Source organism: Hylaeus volcanicus, chromosome 5 (genome assembly GCF_026283585.1).
Source record: "Hylaeus volcanicus isolate JK05 chromosome 5, UHH_iyHylVolc1.0_haploid, whole genome shotgun sequence".
Classification (NCBI taxonomy): Eukaryota; Metazoa; Arthropoda; class Insecta; order Hymenoptera; family Colletidae; genus Hylaeus; species Hylaeus volcanicus.
The window spans coordinates 22871237-22891627 of NC_071980.1; the positions used below are offsets into that span (position 1 = coordinate 22871237).

Here is a 20391-nt window from a genome sequence, read left to right on the forward strand (position 1 = left end):
ATGATTTCAACTGCTATTGACGTTGAGTAGGCCAGCCTTTTAAATATAAGAGGTCAAAAGATGTTTGTATTCACTCAATGTCTAATTAGTGTAGTCTATTGTTAAATCTCTTCAAGTGAAACCTTCAAATTTAATCAGTAAAGCGTATATTTTCACTTGAGACAAGAGCTTCGAAGTACACTGACCCGCAATACTTAGGGGACACTTTTTCAAACCGTCGTAACTATGAGAGTTTTCAACCGATTTCGGTGAAACTCCGTGAGGAATCAAGTGTCTTCAAGTGTCTTCTGGGTGTGTGCAAAGTTGCATTGATACAAGTTGAAATCAAAGTAAATAAATTGGCCCTGCAAGTGTCAGTATAATTCGTAGTCTAGAGAATAAAAATTAGTAACTAAAGTGAACTACATTATAATTTAAATGTATCAAATTCTTTAACGTATATTGCAAATCTAACACATTAAGCATGAAATGATCCACACTGCAAGTTAATTAGCTTATCATTTTAGATAATGAAGACGGCTTACTCGGCGTACAACATGCTTCATCAGTAGAAATCATATGAATAACGTCAAAATCTTAAAATTGTAGTTTTCCGATCCTCCAGAAAGATACGATTAGAAGGAGTATGTATAGTATGTATAGTATGTATAGAATAAATGTTATTGCAAACTGTTAACACTGTAATGTTGTTATACAGGGTGTCCCAGCCTAAGTGGTACGGAACTCTAATGTTATCGCATGGTATCAAAAAAAATAAATAGTTCCATTTGAAAAACGAAACTTGACCATCATATCTCGTTAAATAACAAAGTTAACAAAAATTTCTTCTCGCTAAAACATGAGTCCCATTTTAGCATCCAATTTCCATATTTGAAATGTTGCATTTGACCGATAGTTTCGGAGTTTGAGCTCCGTATCACTTAGGCTGGGACACCCTGTATAATTTGCCTACGATACAATCGATGTGTATTGTTTCTCACAAAAATATAAATACGTAAATAGTGTCGTCATGCTCTCCATTATTACGATAAACATATAGCTTGCGAAACTGAAGGGAAACCAACTGCAAAGGGGTTATTCTTCTGAAAGCAAATAAGAAACGTCGATAACCTAAGGTCTTCGGTGTTTTCAGTGATATCTGAGCCTTCGTTTGGTAGAGTCAGAATCCCCATAAAAAACTCCAAAAAAGTAAAACAATTACGTCAAATACACGAAAAAGTCGAGGACGAAAAGGAGAATTACCAAATAAATCACAAAAAAACCCGACTTTGCAATTTCGCTTTTGAGACATGATAAAAATACGTTTAAAGAGCAAGAAATTAATACAAGTTATCAGGATTAATGAAATGCTATATGAAACAAAACTTATTAAATGAGTGTATTAAAAATCAAGTTTTAGAAAAACAGACAATGCTAATCGAAAAGTGAGAAAACTGCCTAGTCATAATATAATTAATTACAAATTAGACGTTTTGCTATAGAGCTTTGCAACATCACAATATATACACATAATATTTATATATTGTGTGTGTGTGTGTTTATTTAGGATTGTATTAAGAAGAATCGTGTTTGTTGTTGCATGTATCTTTACTCATAGCATAATCATACACACGTATTTCAAATTAGATAATTGGAAAATTAATTCTGTTTGGTTATTCAAACACGTTATAGAGGCAAAGGCTGCTATTAATTTGAATTTCGTTTATTTTAATTATCAAAAGACACGCTATAACTGCTTTTTATGCACTTTGCCATTGATTCCATCAGTTTTACAAAACCAGTATCCTTTGGTTTCTCTAGTCCTCTTAAAACTCTGTTCTTCATTACAGCAACAAATTCTTTGTTACTTAACTGTCCATCCACTAGAAGTTTAAATAAAAAAGATTCAATAATTGTATTATTTTTCTAGAATATACAATATAATAATACAGGATGTGGTTATCTTTTTAAAATATATCCGTTGTGTATGGAAGACATTAGTGATGTTAGCAATTACCCAAAATAAATACGATGTCGGTAAAATTTTAAACAGTATTCGAATACTTACTGTTTTCGTCAAAAATTGTATAAACAACTTGTATAACGTGATCAGCCAAATCAACGTGCGCCACAGTTTTTGCCACGTGTTTTAGCGTAGCTGAAATAATTTTAGTGAGTATAAGTTTATCTATAAAATGTTGTGGTAATAATTGTTTGGCACTAACTAGAAAAAGACAAATCTGACCATCAATCAATCTTAACGAGTTTCTTTCATATAGAGAATGCAAGTAAGTTAACGGGGTAGGCCACTGTAGAACAGGTGCAAATAGACACATTTTAGGAATATACTTCAGAGAAATAAAAGGGTCAATCGAAATTCTGTAAATAAGAGTATGTTAAGTTGTAAACGAATTACAAAAGAAAAATTTTTTCTTAGTAATTTCTAACAAAATGGCGGCAGCATAAAAATTGGCCGGAGACGCCGGTCAAATAAACCATTTATCATGTTTCTCAAAATATCGTGTAATTATTCGAAGGAATATAAGGAATAATTTAACACGAGGAATAATATTTATAAGGAATAATAGAATAACCTACAACATTGTCGAGCATTGTGTCGTTTGTAAGACGATGAAAAGATTGTTCATACTTAGTTTGTGTCATTCGGATTACAAGAAATAGTTTCCGAATCGCGAATCGAGTGCGTTTCCAATAATTTCGCAGAGTCTGTGTCTGCAATTAATGAAAAGGGCACTCTTTGGCAGGGCCGAATGTAACACTGCGATAGAATCGAAGCTTTTAGAGATTTGTGCGGCCTATAATATTTTGACATGTTTGTGAAACTTTAATACAGCGTTTAAGCAAATAAAAATTATTTCGATTTATGAAAAATTCGAATGTGGCCTACCCCCTTCATACTTTCATCACTAGCGTTTGAAATGTGTAAAAATTACACAGCGAATGAAGTGCATTTAAACTAGTAAAAAAGACTAATTTTTGATATTAGTAATATCATTAGTAATAATTTTGAAAACCTTGATCAATCGACGCTCCCGCGATATGATAGAATGTCAGTGCAGTGTCCACGTCGTTAATATTGTTTAAAAAGTGGAAAAACTTCAAATAATCATCCTTGGTTATTCCCTTTGGACTCTCTTTGAAACTGAAAATACACAGTTCTGTACTGAGTAGTTATATATATATATATATCATACTATTAGAAGAGCAACAAAGTTCTGAGCAGTAGATTTTATATAACTGAAACTATTATTAAAATTTATTTTATATTCCTGCTTTTTTGCTGTTGTAAAACGTCGACATTCACATGTTTAAAATGTTATGCAGTTTCGTTTGAAAAAAAATGCTACTGAAACCACTGAAAAAAGATTATCTGCACGAAATCGTTACGGACGGTGAAAAGTATATTCTTTATAATAACGCTAAATGTAGAAATTTTGCTTTGCATTGGAAATGTGTGTTGCCTTAACAATTGTTACAATCGTGCAAAACAAGAGTTGACTAAGAGTTGAGTGATGTGTTAAAAGAAAAGAGACCATTTACTGGACAAGGACGCCGTAAAGTGATCCTGCTTTATGACGTTAGGTTGGAAACTTCTTCTGCACGGATCGTATAGCACAGATTATGGCTAGTATATATTTCAGGATGCTTGAAGATATACAAAACTGCGTTGACAACTTCATCATCTCGACATCGATAAACTTTTCTCATCAAGAAATTCCCAAGCTATCCAGAAGATGGCAAAATGTCATCGAAACAAACGAGGAATATTTCGTAGATTAAATTTTGCAAATTAAAGCTTAGAACTTTTTTACCCACTTAATTAATTAATATCAAAAAATTGTTTAGACCCTTTAATGACCCTTTAAAACCCTTTAACACGCAGCTGCTCACCGTTTCTTTATGGTCTTTAAAATTCTTTCTTTTTTCTTGGCAGGGTATCCAGCGTATGCTAACAATAATTCTGTGAAATCTACTTCTGTTATTTTACCATTCTCATCGGGATTTCTTCTCTCGAACTGTAACAATTTTGTTACATTTAATTATATCTCTTTTTGTATGACTTTTAAAACAATTGGTGATGATCATTTTGAATATTAATTAGTAGTATTTATAAAGGAATAACTGAAGGTCTTAACTTAACGTTATTATCACACTCATTTAATACGATTTTGTTATAACGCTTTAAAGCAAACGTAGTGATAATGCTTTTTCTTTTTACACGAATCAATGAAACGTCTGTTCTCTCTGCCGATCAGATCAGAATTGAAGGTTTAACCATACCGAACTTTAGTATACTGTCTTATAAGTCATCCTACGCGAAATCGGACACTAAATGGAACAGCACCTCGGATTTTGTACAAATTTGAGTATGTTGCAGTCTTTAGTAATAGGTGATACTTAAACGTATCTCAAAGGATTTTTAAAAATTTCAAAAACTATAGCTCTGAAATTAATAGACGGGCGAATATCTTCTGTATAAACTCCCAAAGGCTCACTCTCAACAAAGCATTATTACATCTTTAACCGATATAAGCACCCGAAGAAAACTATTGTACTATAGAAGCGCCTCTGTATCGATTGCATATCTTATTAATATCTTGTTAATATTATAAATAATACCATTAAAAATAAAAATTACATATTTACGCTTGCTAGTGATAATTCTTATTATATCAATTTATTACGTGGATAATGAGTAGGAAATTCAACGTGATTGTCTTACATATTATCCATACATCACTTGGTTATGTAAAATAAGACTTACTAATAAAATAAGGTTACCGAAATTGCAAAATAATTATTTAAATTGGTGTATGCTATTCCATAAACTTAATATGTTATTAATATTTAATTTTCATGAGCAGTGTACGTATAATGTTTGTAAAAAAAGTAATTTTATTCAATAATCTGCACTCATAGATTTTAGTGAATAATTAAATATTTAAATTAAACATACCTCCAGGCTGAGTATTTCTTTTTGCAATTGCTGCTGAAACTCTAAGAATTTCTCAATAGTCAGCTTTCCTTTCATGTTTGGCCCGAAGAAGTATGTAGTTAATGCGGAATTAACACCCTATATGGGTATATGAAATGCAATAAATTAAATTATCAATAATAAAACCGAGAATGTCAAATGCAGTAATTGTAAATAAGACTATCGATAAATACATATAACTACATGACAAATAATATATTTCAATTATTTGATCAAAAAGAATTTTTATTCTTTAACTTTTATCGACGAAATGTTCAACTTTAGATTTGAAAACATTAATTAGAGAATTCGTTGATTTTAAAAAACGAGATTATTTTTGCACCAACCTAATATAATCAGTTAGTATAGTGACTAGAGTCGCAGTAAGTAGTAAATATCCTATTCCCTCTAAATCTGAACTAATAAAAAAATAAAAATAATCTTCAGTACCTTGAACATATTACCAGTAGTAACATGATCGCGATGTCGACTTCCAATACTAGTTTGCTGTCGTATCAAGGTAGCAACTTTACCAAATTCGTCAGAGTCCACATCGCCATCACCATTAAAATCGAACATTCTGAAGGCAATTTCAAAATGTCTTCTAGAAGCTATAAAAAGAAATACGTAAAATGTAAATTGTGCATAATATTTTTTTAATACTATCACAATCCATTAAAGAAATAAAGCTTCTTCGTCTTATTAAATATCTCTTATGCCAGCAAATTAATAAACAATTATATAAATATTACTCACTAGATAATACGGTAAGAAGAAATATATAATCAGAGAAAGTGATTAAGCCAGCACTCCCAAGTTTATAAAAAATACTGTCTTCGTCCAAAGCCAATTCTAATTTCGTATGAACATTCTGTATAGAAGATTATTATACATATTAATTATGTTATGTATGGCTATTATATAAAAAGTTTTCTAAAAGGGACCTAACGCTTTTGTACTTTAATAGGAATTATATTTTTAACGGCTTGTATTGTTAAACAATTGTAAGACTAGAAAAAAATGATTTCATCCTTCCATCAGGTTTCATATGGACTACAACATATATCACTATCATCAAAATATGTATACATGTGTAATTGTGTATGTATGTCATTACAAGATTCTCGATATGTCTTGCATTGTTTATTTACAATGTGTCAATAACTACTTAAAAAAAATGATCTGAACAAAATTCGAAGAAAAACTACGACTAAGATCGAGATCCGAAAAAAATAAGTATCTTTCCACAATTTCCTGCAGTTCAACACTATATTGCGCGAATTATTTTCTCGAATGAATTTAATAAAGAAAAACAAGAATGTCGCAAAGAAAATGGTAGAACTTGATTTTTTTGGGATATCCAAAAATGTTAAGCAGAACAAATAGTCTAGCAGGGGACAATAATAGATTTAGAATAAGAGTAAGAGTTCTCAATAGTTAACTCACCTTTGGATCGTATCTTTTATACTTGTCTAATCCAAGTCCTAAAAATAATTATATAAATTAAAAATACTGAACACTTTTATCTGAAATAAAAGAAGAGGAGGGCTAAAATTTCGAAAATTTTTGATTTTCTGTATTACAACCGTACCTTGATCAGTGACACGATGTATATCACGATAATTATTATAATAACGAAAAAAATTACTGTAAATTTATCGAATTTAGGGCATTAGTGGTATGTTTAACTATCAGGGTAAACAGGGGACTTTGATTCATGATGATAACACATTTGATAAAATATGTATATCGAGATAGTGGAATATAAATCAAAGCCTATTCGTATCGACAAATACAGGGTGTAGCAGGACGGGTGGTACAACCCAACAGTGGGCGATACTACATGTAAAAATAAGTCGAAAAAAGGAATAACATTTTTTCGTTTGACGCTTTGTTTTCGAGAAAATCGAGTTTGAAAATTCTATGCAGTACGCGTGGCACTGGACCGCCTGTAGGCTTAGATATGTATTATAAATAAGAAATGTTAATGTTTATTAATTTTATTGTCATTACTAACGATAATTACATAACATTATTGAATAAACTGTTCAAAGTGCTGTCCTTGTTGACACGTACATAAAGTTATTTATATATATATACATACAGATAACTTTCACGGAGATAACAACAGAGATATCCTATATATATACAGAAAGTTATCCAGGTTTTTTAAGGAATAAATAACATGAAAAAGTATTCACCAAAACGGGTATTCGTCGCGAAGGGGGACATCCAATGATACCAAACTCGATCCCTCATCGCTACACCCTGGGGGTGAAGGTGGGGGAATATAAAAAACTTAAATGCGAACCCCCATTTTTCATAGCAGACTTGGATTCTCCAGAAAAAAATACACAAATTTGATGTAAGAGTTTTTGCATTTTGGTTCACAGATGGTTCACTGTACTGGATAAAAATCAACATGGGCAAAAAATCGTTAAAAATTGGGGACATCTCGAGAAATACACATAAGATCAAAAAACCAAAAGTAGACGCATGTGATATTTTCAAAAATGCCACTGTCAGATGGCGCTGTAATGGACAGAAATCAAAATGGACAAAAAGTCGTTGAAAATTGGGGACATTTCGAGAAATATACATCAGATCAAAAAAAACAAACGTAGACACATGTGATATTTCCAAAAATCATATTCAACGACACCACAATTGACTCCCCACCCCCACCTCCTGAGGGTGGAAGAGGGAATTATTTCAAAATCTTCAATTTTTCTGTTCCCTTTGGGGATATGAGGGTTAATTAATAAATTTTGTAACTCACATAATCACATTCATCTATAAATTATACAGTTGGTGTAGAAAGTATTTGTACACCAATCAATTTCCAAAAAAACTGTGTAAAATTGTAATTTATTAACTTATTTTTTATATCAATGACATTCTACATATTTCTCGGAAATCTTTAGAATAGATTGAGTACAAAAGAAATAGCTATTTATGTAAATTACGAAATTAACAAAAAAAAAAAAAAAAAAAAAAAATTAAAAGATAAAAAAATTTGAAACAAAAATTTTTCCCAAAAAAGTTTAATTTTTAAAACTTCGTTAAAAAAAAAAAATTTACATTAATTTACAAGTATATAATACTTCCTTCGTGGGATTTCCTTTTGATTTTATAATTATTGCAACTATTCTAAGCGTTAAATTAACTAAATTATTAGTTTTTCGAAGTGGGACCTTCTTCAATTCTTCTATTATACTTTTCTGGAAATTCGATGTTTTCTAATTCGTACGGAGCAATAAACTAACGTGTTTACGTTACAAACTCTACTGTAAATGGTTCGTCATAAGAATCGTACAAATACTTATTGCTTCTATACTTTTACCCACTTTTCGCATTTTTTTGTTAATTTCACAAATTATATTAACTAGTAAATGTTGTGTGGTCTATATCTATCTTAGAGATGTCCAAGAGTATGTAAAATATCATTGATTATGAAAAAAAAGCAGTTAAGAAACTACAATTTCACACAAAAGTTTTTTGGGAAATTGATCGTTGTACGAATACATTCTACACCCACTGTACATATTTTCTTAAACATATGTGATTCGTTTCTGTTAAGAAATGAATAAATCTAGCTTTCCAATAAGAGTGTATTAATGAGCGTCACTGAACAAGTTGAGCAAGTAGGTATAAAAAACGCCCGCTAAACAGGTGTAATGCTCGAACATGAAATACCGAGTTAGTTGTAATAGAGACTCTCCAATGTAAGCATGTGAAACGTTAGTAGACATAATCAAATATATAAATAGAAAAACCCTATAACATCTTAATGATAAATGATCCTTCATATATTCCGAACCTCGAATTTTAACAGTATCTTTAAAAATTATTAACTAATATATCATCTCAGTCTAACACGAAAAATATATCTATAACCATGAGATAAGACATTGGGCACATGTGGACGAATTTGTGAGTCAATGTATACGTATATATACATACAGAAGATGCCTGTTGTTTGACCATTAGTTAATTCCTCCAGCTGATTATTTAGGATAAATCTCAAATAGCGAAATAAAAAAACTATCCAAAATTAGCTTCGGTTACTTGGATTACCGTGTCGTTTAATCGGAATAGATGATATCAACCCTTCGAGAGATGTATATAATCATGAAAAATAAGAAATAAGTTGGAATAGAACTTGAAACCAGTCTACTACAGTGTGTCTCACAAGAGCGTGTACGCCGGCGCCGTAACATAATTAAATAAAATAACTTGCTATTAATTTAATTACTATTAGACTGCGACGCATTAGTGTTAATATGTCGTCCAGTTTCCATCGTTATTATTGTGGCCTAGTATCTCCTGGTTATACTATCCACTCATTTTTCCAAGTACTCTTGGTGCAGCGAATGCCATATTACCCAACGAAAAGATGCTCCATAAGTTTTGTAAGATAGATTTTTATTTATAAAGATATTTGTAAATGTTGGGTAAAGACAGAATAAGAGTACAAAGAATAAATTTATCATATACGTATACGATATAGGGGCACGATGTATAATATACGCTGGCTTACAATAAACTAAACATAATAATAATAAAATTCTACCTGTACTACTGTCGATTCGAGTAGAATGCTGACTTAAACTTAACAGGATTACTGGTACTTGGTGTTGTACTGGTTTGTTTGATAAAGATTAAAATTTCACTTGTTGCTGAGTTTGATCTAAAATCTCTATATATGGGAAACTATTTCCCATTTATAGACACATCTAAGGTAGAATTTGTTAAAATACAGTTTTACTGAAGAATTTAAGAAGAAATTCAGGACGTTTTTTACACGAGACGTCAAAGAAGATAGCCGCTCAATGGGAGCAAATTGTTCTGATCCCGATGTGTCCCAATCAAGTGGAATCGACTGTATATATATACACACAATATATATTACATTTTTAAAAATGTTACCATCTGGTTGTCTAACACCAGGCGTTATGGATCTCAAGAAGTCATCGGGTGTCATGAAGATTTCATGGATGTCATTGTTGATCACTTGGAGTGTAGCAAAATATCGAAATACTTTGTCAGGTGTAGAATAATTCCTTATGCGATTTTCATATCCTATTATCTGTATTGCAAACATTTGTTATGTATTTAATTAGAGACAATAATATCGTATTTTAACATGTTCGTTGCGAAGGAAATAAATGTGCCTCCTTAGACTTCGCTCGCCCATCGGATGAAGTAAGTTTACCTCACCTATTTTATATTATTGTTATTATATGTATATATAGAAGATGTTTATAGGCCTAAACATAATATTAATAACTTTAATTATCTGTGAAAATAAAAAATATTGACTGCGCAAGGAATTGTGCAAGTAATTCCGAGCACTGGTTTAGAGAACTATCTGAAGGAATAAAATATTTGTTCTTATATAAGTCTTCAAATTTGTTAATACTCCGATCTTTCATTTCTTTCCCCCAGGTTGTGGCATTAAAACTTTCAATTTTGTGCCTCGATTCTAACACGAGGCAAATACAATAGATCCACTTACATTTATCATAATGTTTAAGTAATTTATTTTGACCAGCTTGTTGAATGTGGCATAGTTTGTTAGCGCAGCAATCACAGCGTCATATGTGTTGCCGATCCGCAATATAACAAAACATTTTGCCGAGATCTCGACGAGAATTTGAAATAATCTTGAGCTCATCCAGATCTCGATATGTTACAAGGAATCTCGATCTCGAATCCCATCTCGAAATCGAGACGAGATCGTGATGAGATCGTGATTTATCTCGTCTCGTGCGCATCACTAAAGACTATAGTTCATTTACGAATTATATAAGTATACGTGTTTGTTATAAAACAATTAAATTAGATATAAAATACATACCGCTCGAGTTATGATAAAGATATTATACTATAAATTTATCATAAAATTTCTGCATATAGATAACCATAGAGTAATTAAGATTGTATTCATTGGTATTATTCAAAATATCTTTAGAATGTTTTTTAGTATTGGTTTCCAAAAAAAGTTAATGTATGTTAATTTTTATTTCTGTAATGTTGTTCCACAAAGTTATTATAAATGTCCTATTTCCTCTTTGTCGAAGGAAGTAAATTTACCTCTCGAAAGAAATTCTACACGTCAAATTCTGACGTCTATACGTCAAAATAACCCAACCATATTAAAATTAGTTAATTGAAATTTAAACAATGCCGAAGTCTTATTTTCCGACTCGCAACGAACGTGTTAAAATTATTAAATTTAATTAGAGCTACTTATAATTTAAACATTTAACATATAACTGATACAATACAATGGTTCATTGAAAAGTTATGAACATATTTAAGAAATGATGACTTTAATACGTTTAAAAAAAAAAATGGATCTGTTTTATTTTTTCCACAATACTAACAAAGGTAAAAGTGCTTTTATTCTAATACGTATGTAGCTTTGTTTCCTCGGCCAGAAACTGTTCTGTAAAGCTGCAAGCATTTCAGAAATAATGCTCTGAGATGCTTTTGTAATTTTGTGTTGTCTTGTAACAATTAAAACTGAAATTGTGTTCGAAACTATGATATGGCCAGAAGTGGTCTGACAATGAGTTTGAATTCAAGAAAACAGACGTATACGTAATAAAAGGTATAACGTCTTTGTAAAATTTACGAACGAAGGTGTCCATAAAACATTGAACATATCAGCATAAATAATATATTTTTAAAACAAAGATTTTGCTCAAGCTATAAATCTTGCATGGATAAAAACCAGCTTATACTTTGAATAATAATGATAATATATTCTTTAGAACAGGGCTTCTTAAACTATGGGTCGCGACCCTAAATGGAGGAAATTTCGGGGTCGCGAGATTTTAATGTAAAATATTTAATATTCTCTTTTATATATGTTATTTCAAAAAATGCAGTTTTGATAAAAAAATAGGCTGTATATTTTTTGTAACTATAATAAATACAATTTTTAAATATTTTGTGCAATTTTTAATATCATATTTTTGTATGTTTTTAAACAAATTCTACAACTACATTTTTTTTATGTATATATATTGTTATCTAATCAATAAATCATCACAAGATATTTATATATCTTTATTTTATATTTTTTGGGTTGCGAAAAAGATCGCAATCATAAATGGGGTCGTGAATGAAACAAATTTAAAACATAGAGCTGTTCGAGTTCTCGAAAAAGGCGAGCTGAGTTTTACTCAGGATCGGACAAAATATCATTTCTGGCAATTGTAGATTGGTAATCCAATAACGATGTGTGTTTTGAACTGGCGTAAATTAATTAATTTAGTTGCGTGATTGAGTTATTCCTTTTCCGCCCCTAAGCGATGAAGATCCTACACCTATCCTTTTTTTTTATCTTAACCATGAACATAAGAAGATAGAAAAGGTGCTTGAATTGTATGGTGGAACTGATTCTGTGAAAAAAATTGCCACATAGTGTGCTATAGCTTGGCCACCCCTGGTCTAGTACTTTGGTATTTGTCAACCTGCGAAAACTCATTTTCATTCGCAGCCTAGTTCAAAAATTATAATTTGTTGAAAAAGGATAACTTCGCATACTTCTGTGCTTCACACGAAAAGATGTAAAGAAGATATTAGTGAAAATATTAACACATCTCTCGTGACAAATACAAATAACCAACAACATTGTGATTTAATATCAAGCATATTAGTGACGAGCATATAGTTCAGCATAAAGAAATGTTCATTATATGAAATATTATATCGTTGTATACTAATTTAAAGTCGCGAATAATCACATGCTGTAACATCTTTTATACCTTTGTCGAATGTCACGACTGTTCAGATTTTCGTGAATCGCATTGTATGTTCAATAAACAACTAAATGTTCAAACAAACGGTCAAACTCGTCATAATGTTAAGCAGGATGCAAGAAAAATTAATTTCTATTAAAATTAAATTCAACTTAAACAAAAGATTAATGTTAATCAGATCGTAGTGGTGACAAAAAACAAATATAGCATAAAAATGAATAAAATAATACCATCTGGTTGTTTCATGCCGGGAGTAATGGCTCGGAGAAAATCATCAGGTGTCATGTAAACTTCAGTACCTTCTAAGCTTGACACTTTAACGGTCGCAAAATAACGAAAAATTTTGTCGGGAGTCGAATATGCTCTCAAACGATTTTCATACTCAGTAATCTGCAATCATTTATAACTAATATATCATCCAATCCCCAATAATAGAAAATTAATGAACATAAAATAACTTCTATTATTTTCTGAAACATCCGTATGTAAATAAGAATGTTATATTAAAGATTCGTCTATGGAATGGCAGTGAAAAATTTCTTTTGACAAAAATATTTTGAGTTTGTATTAAAATTCTGCCAGAAAATAAAAACAAGATTTGATTTTAAAAATAATTTCCGACAAAAGCTTTATGTATTTAAGCCTAGAGAAGCCAAATCATTCAATCAAGTTCCATCATTATGAAATTATTTTAGTAATTTTAAAAGACGCACCGATAAGAAAATATATGGTCAACCAATAATGAATGGATGCTTGCTATCAAACTATGTATTTAAAGATGGAAAAATGAATACAAACGGTCCTATAGATAAATTTTGGATACTATTTTATAATTAAAATGTAGGATAATTTAATTCTGAAAACGTCGCATCATTCATTCTAAATATTTTTTTGGTAAATCTTATGTTTAGGGGAAGGATATAGAAAACGAGCGACGGCCAAAACCTCTTAGATGTTACTCAGAAGGTTGACCTTGAAACATATTATATGTCAACGTCTAAGTCATCGGAGCTGCCTCCCGTAAACGAAAGGTTTACCTTTTTTTCTTTACCTCATTCTAATGCTCTCCGTGAATGAGCATTTAGTTGCGTTAATTTAGTACAAACAAAGTAATGACAAGTATCGACAATTCATGACAATTTATTGACTCGTCAAAACATCTGTCAAACTTAAATCACATGAAAATAAAAAATACTTAAAAATAGAAGCGAAAATGCTAAAAGAGAAACATGAATTTTGTGTTCGATTTTGTGTTAGATCTAATAATATCTAATTTCTTGTGTATGATGTTTATTGATCGCTAAGTTTCTTATGTAATCGGAAATTTGATTTAATTGATTAAACATTACTATAATTTCTGTAATATTTTTGTAACGTATCAAATAAAAGAACATTAGATTCTATGGTAGTATACAGTTTTCAGTCAGTAAGTACGATTTTAATGTGTTATGAAAAGATGTACGATTTTAATGTGTTATGAAAAGATGTACGATTTTAATTGACATTCACTGTATGTCCTCCTTAAAGCAAACATTTTTCTCTTGAGACATATCTTTGTATCCTTAAAAGTAACGAAAATATTTTAAGAAGAAATCTTAAATGACTCACTCTGTATAGTAAAGTGATTAGTCAATATGAATTTAATATCTATTTAATAGTTTTATTCAATATTTAATATCTTTTGTGCATCTACAGTAGAAATAACCTTTAATGACGTATTTTAGGCTTGGAAACAGTGTTTCAAAGTTAATTACTTTAATAAATATAAAAGTTAAATATAAAGTAAAAAAGAAGCATTATCTTGATACTAACCCTTTGAACTCGAAAACCAACTTTTTCTTTTGTCTTTTTGCTTTGATCTTCTTGCATAGAGCTCAAGCTATCATTTTTCTCATCATCATCATGCTCTTCTTCGGACATAATTTCTGCTGCATTCACAGTAGATAAATATTTTTTTCTCAAACTGAAACAAAGTTTATTAAAAAAGTTGATAATTATGACACATATTTTTGGCTTATAGAAGTGGAAAAGATACCATAGAGAGTGGAAAATTACTAAGTAATTAAAGGTACAAGCAAGATTGATAACAATAAAACTATAAAAAAAAGAAAATAGAGATATGGGAAACTATAAGGGCAGATTGTCAGGTCATGTGAATGTATTTTCTTGTGAAATGGCCAGCATTAATAGAGTATAACAAACATATAAAAACAAAATTAATTATCATATCAATGCATGATATTGCTTTTGAATTTCGACATTATAGAATGTTTCGTAACTTTTTTGACCACCTAACATAATTTGATGTGTAATCTAAATAAAAAGGATGTATGATAGACAAAGATGTGTGACAGGCAATGATTTTACTGACAGTTCAAGTTTCATAGAAATCAAACGTAAATAAACATTTTGAAACTTAGTGATGACTGAGAGTCATCTCTTGAGTTAATATATCAAGTTAGGTGGTAACCGAGTGTCACCTCTTGAGCGCTTAACATGTTACTTATGGTTGGAAATATATCAATTAATTATCATGTATCATGTAATTATCTAGTTTTTGCTTTTAACAATGTATATGTGAAGAATATTGTTATATTACAACCATTTTATTCGATTGAACCTTGTACAATAAAATAGAAATTATAAAGAATGACCTGATCGATTCAAATCCTACAGTGTTCATGAAATCTACAAGTCTGATTCTTCATTGATTTTAAAAGATTTTATATACTTAATTTATAAATTCCTTTTCACTGACATTAAAAAGGAATATAATTGTTTTCATTGATATATAGTCATAATTTTACATTATATGGTCTCCACAATTTCAGGTTCACAAAAAGTAAATCTATTGTATATATTTATTTATTTTTTCTGTGATAAACTATTCAAATGGTGAACGATAAATGCATGATAATAAATAACTTACTTTGTCCAATAAATGAAGCTTATTACGGCACAAATCGGGATGAAAAATGGCAAGTATAAGTAACGCTCTTTGCGTTTCTCTCTTCCATAAGAAAAACTTGTAAATCTCCTTGGAATTTGATATTGAAATCTATTACTATTATGAATCACTGAAACTGTCTTGAACACTTTAGCACTTTTGCCCGAAATGTTTAAACTTAAAACGCGCATTAGGTTATCAATAAACATTTTTAATAAATACTACACGAACTTGGACAAAATATATTTCTTAATTTATATTATTTAAATAAATTATTTACTTAAAAATTAAATGTTACGTTTGGCAACAAATTACAACTTCAATTTACATTCATTTTTTTAACACCACATCTTTACACACTTGTTTCATTTCGTTCGAATTACAAATTTAACTGTAATTTCAATGTTTTTTGCTACAATCGATATGGACAATTTGAATTACAGCAAACCAATTATTAGCAATAGAAGGAAGAAAAGGAATGGCGTTATTTCCATAGACGTCTCTATAGTTATTTCATACGTTCGCTAGATGGCTTCACGTTAGCAAATACATGGGGGCGCGCGTTATAAACAAAGGTACGCTCAACACAGAAATTATCTGTTCACCGGTGGTTATGTTTTAAATAATAATTTATTCGAAAATTAAAAACCTTATCAATATAGGACAATAGCTCTCTTTCACTTTGTGTCGCTAGTTCGGAATTTCGTTAGGGTTTCCTAAGGTGAAAAAACGGGGCATCCCTCTGTCTCACAGGCAGAGATGGGCAAAACCCTAGGCTTCGAATAAATCTGAAGTTTTCCGGTGTGTTTGTCTTGTTTCCTTCTTTGGAAAATGTTCAAAAGAGAAAACGCGACAAACACATCGACAAACTTGAGATTTATTCGAAACCTAGGGTTTTGCCCATGTCTGTTTCCCAAAAACGAAATTTTCCGAATTGGCCGCGCTACAATACACGTCATGATGTAAGTTGCGTTCCAATTGCAGAGATGGGCAAAATCTTTATCTAAATAAAAATTTCAAATATCGAATAAAGATGAACATTTTTTATCTATTACTCGTCGAATAAAAATACATAACTTTATCTTTATTCGATGACTGTCGGATAAAAAAATGTATTCGAGGTAAATGTACTCAAAGGATAAAGATAACTTAAATTATTTTTATCCAAAGGTTAAAGATACCTGCTTTATCTGCAGAAACTTTCAATCGTAAGATACTTTTCGCACTTTTAACTTTATCGAATGGGTAAAGATACCTGCTTTAACTGCAGAGAGTTTCACTCGTTGGGTAGTTTTCCCCTTTTTAACTTTAACTGACCGCTAGAGATACCTGGCTTCTCTCCGAGAGTTTTAACCCTAAGATACTTTTCCGCATTTGTATCTTTATTCGATGGCTAGAGTTGCCGGGTTTCTCTCCAGAGATATTCACCCGTAGGTTTTTTTTGGCATTTTCATCTTTAACTGAAGTTTCACTCGTCGCGTGGGATAACTCATATTTTTATCTATATCCGAAATTATCGGATAAGGGTCGAATAATTTTTCAAGCGGTGTTTACTGTTTAGTCGGCGGTTGTAAAGTATAGTTATACATAATTACACATAGTTAAATAGGTATAATATAAACAAATTTATACAGAAGTAAGGAAGTGTATATTTGTGCATATTGACGTGTACTGTAGATATAAATTATGGTATTTTTAAATGTTTATAACTATTGTTATTGTAAAATTCCTATTTTATGATCTAACTCGGTAACGAGTAACCAATCGAGATGATTTCATGATGTTCCCATGTAGAAAATGTATAAATTACTTACTGTTTATAACTATTGTTACTGCAGACTTCCCATTCTCCGGCGTAGCCGGACTGTCTGAAGGACCCAGGCGAGCTAGAACAGCGAGCCGGGAACACCGAAACGAGCACGGAATTCTGAAAAAGGCCACGCACCATCATCGCTGTCGCCGCCGCGGGCGGTCGGCAAAGGGATGCCATAAAGAATTGAAAATACCAACCTCGACAATTTTTATCAGAACTTTGTGGAAGTAACTTCAATCGATTCCTATTGCTTCTACGATCAAAATGATATCTCACATCGCGTAAATCGGACTATTTTTAACGAAATTATATGCAAAATCTGATTGCATAATTGAAAAGTTATTTCGTTAAAAATAGTTCGATTTACGCGACGTGAGATATCATTTTAATCGGGAGAACACCAAGAATCCAATGGCATCGCGTTCACGTTGCTACGATGAAGAATAAAGAATTCGATTTTATCAAAAACTGATGAGTCGATCGCCCGTTTGACCCCAGACCCTTGGGCGAACCCAGGTAGGCGCCTACGGTCTCGGTGAAAACAAGTATTAGGAGTCTCGCTTCGAACCACTCGAAAGGGTCGATTTTTTTGAGCGTTCGATCCAGGCTCGCGTGGCACGGTCTCGACTGTGACAGCGAGCCTGTCGACGTGAATAGTCCCCGTGCTCGCGAGCCTAGAGCATGGGTCGAGACCCAAACGCTCGTAAAAATCGACCCTTTTAAGTGGTTCCAACCGTTCGTCGTCGCATTTAGCGACCTTTTTCTCGCTAGTAGGAACGTGTTTTCGGACAAAATTCGGCAACCACAGACAATTTATTACAGAACGTGCCCGTTACACGAGTGGAAAACCAGCCTTAGGCGACATATTGGGACGGTATTCGGGCGAGGGTATATAGACAAATAAAAATCGCACCGCTAGCTTAGAAGTACATCGGTAGTGAGTGAAGTTAGTCGAAAATGGCTAGTGAAAATCGAAGGGTAAAATACGCGTGGAGCAAGGAGAAATGTCTTGAACTAATTGAGTTGTACAGAAAGCGGGAGGAGTTGTGGAACCCCCAGTCGAACCTGTACCATATAAAGAATTTGAAATGCGACGGATGGCGCGAAGTTGCAGAGAGATTAGAAGTTCCAGTTGACATATGTTATACGAAAATGGTATCGTTACTGGCGTCGTTCAGACGGGAAAGGGGGAAGGTGAAGAAATCTAGCGGGGCTGGAAGAGGCAAGTACAATTTAATATTCGTACATACGCTTAAGGGGTAAAACCATATAGAGGCAGAAAAAAAGACGTAAATTTGACAATTTATTTTGGGAGTGTGACAAATGGAATAGAATTTCTTTTTTAACATTTGTTTTTCACTATAAATCAAATGACGTATTATTTTCATGACCCTAAAGTATCGTTTAAGCAACAAAAAAAAATCGATTTTTTGAAAATCCTAGAGTGGTTTTATCCCTTAAATATAGATTATTCCCCGTGAAATCGGATAGTTTTTGGTGGAAGTTTTCGTAGATCGCTAAAATTTGAATATGTTGTAGTCTTTAGTGAGATTTAAACGTGTACCCCAAAGTATTTTTCAAAATTTTGATCCTTTGGTGCGCAATCAATTATAAGAATATTACGCATTACACGCCAACGTGTTCTAATTGTGTAACTTTTATTATAAATATGTAGCTTTCTCTAAAAATTGCCAGATTTGGGGGGGAATGGCCCAATGGTGGTGATTAATACCGTCAATTCTTTTTGTAAGTAAATTTGTTGTACGAATTTAATTGTAACATGACATATAAGGATATTGCAGCCTAATTGTTGAAAATATACAGGGTGTCTCAAAAATGTTGGAGGTCCTTGAAAGGCGTGGTTCTAGGGGCGATTTGAAACAACTTTTTCCTTAGCGAAAATGTTGTCCGAGGCTTCGTTAAGGAGATATTAACAGAAAACTACAACCAATCAGAGCGCGAGTATACCAGTGGAGCACCCGCAGTGGCGTCGCTGCCGCACTCTGATTGGTCGGGGTTTTTTGTTAATATCTCCTCAACGAAGCGTCGGACAACATTTTCGCTAAGGAAAAAGTTGTTTCAAATCATCCCCGAACCCCTCCCAAGGACCTCCAACATTTTTGGGACACTTTCTATGAGTCATTTACTACTTGTGGTATTTTAATGTACAATAGTTTCGTCATTTCAACTTAATAATTTATGTACGTTTATATGATAGGTATCAATGATGTTTACAAAAGCAAGTGGTTTGCTTTCAAAAGCCTGGAGTTTTTAAACGACAGAAAGCCTACAGTGACAAAGATCTTTTCGACTACTATCGTGAGTGTCTTCGTTATTACATACCTTCTTCCTGAAAGGCGACCTTCTTGCATAAAATAGTCCATGAATTTCTTACCCCTGACGCCACACAGTGGGCCGACGCTGTATAAATATTGGACATTGAGGCAAAAAATAAACATAGAAATTTTAAAAGCTAAATATATTTTAATGAATCTTTAAACCTTTGCCAATTATGTTTCATAGTATTATTACGTTTTACTTCACAATTTACCTCATGGCATCTGAAATTAGTTACGTTGGTCAATTGATCTTTTTTTTTAATTTACATTGTAATTCTTGTATCATATGAAAAAGTAATTATTCTATTATCCGAAAATTCCATTATCCTGCCACTTGTGTCCCTATTAGTTCGGATACGGGAGACTCTACTGTATTCTGTTTAATCCCCGAACCGCGTATCATGCTAATTACAGAATGTTATCAATTTTCTTTTTCAGCACTCACAGAAGGAAGACCAGACTAAGGGGAAAGCGGATGCGGATGGGGATGCGGATGCTGATGCGGATGCGGATGCGGATGCGGATGCGGATGCGGATGCGGATGC

General features: G+C 32.0%; 1 protein-coding gene across 2 annotated transcripts; it reads right to left on the reverse strand.

The window, feature by feature from the left end:
* Window positions 1-6: 6 nt before the first annotated feature.
* On the reverse strand, window positions 7-16196 carry LOC128876246 (calcium uptake protein 1 homolog, mitochondrial). 2 transcript variants are annotated; one of them, XM_054122434.1, is made up of 11 exons: window positions 15677-16196; window positions 14560-14710; window positions 9905-10064; window positions 6422-6459; window positions 5732-5846; window positions 5426-5586; window positions 4958-5074; window positions 3892-4016; window positions 3015-3142; window positions 2048-2137; window positions 7-1862 (listed from the first exon to the last, which is right to left on the reverse strand). In XM_054122434.1, exons 1-11 carry the CDS (start codon window positions 15901-15903, stop codon window positions 1708-1710), a joined length of 1467 nt encoding a protein of 488 aa, XP_053978409.1. In that variant the 5' UTR covers window positions 15904-16196; the 3' UTR covers window positions 7-1707. The 2 variants fall into 2 exon arrangements, with proteins under 2 accessions (XP_053978409.1, XP_053978408.1); XM_054122433.1 differs by lacking the exon at window positions 9905-10064 and adding an exon at window positions 12978-13137.
* Between the last annotated feature and the right edge of the window lie 4195 nt (window positions 16197-20391).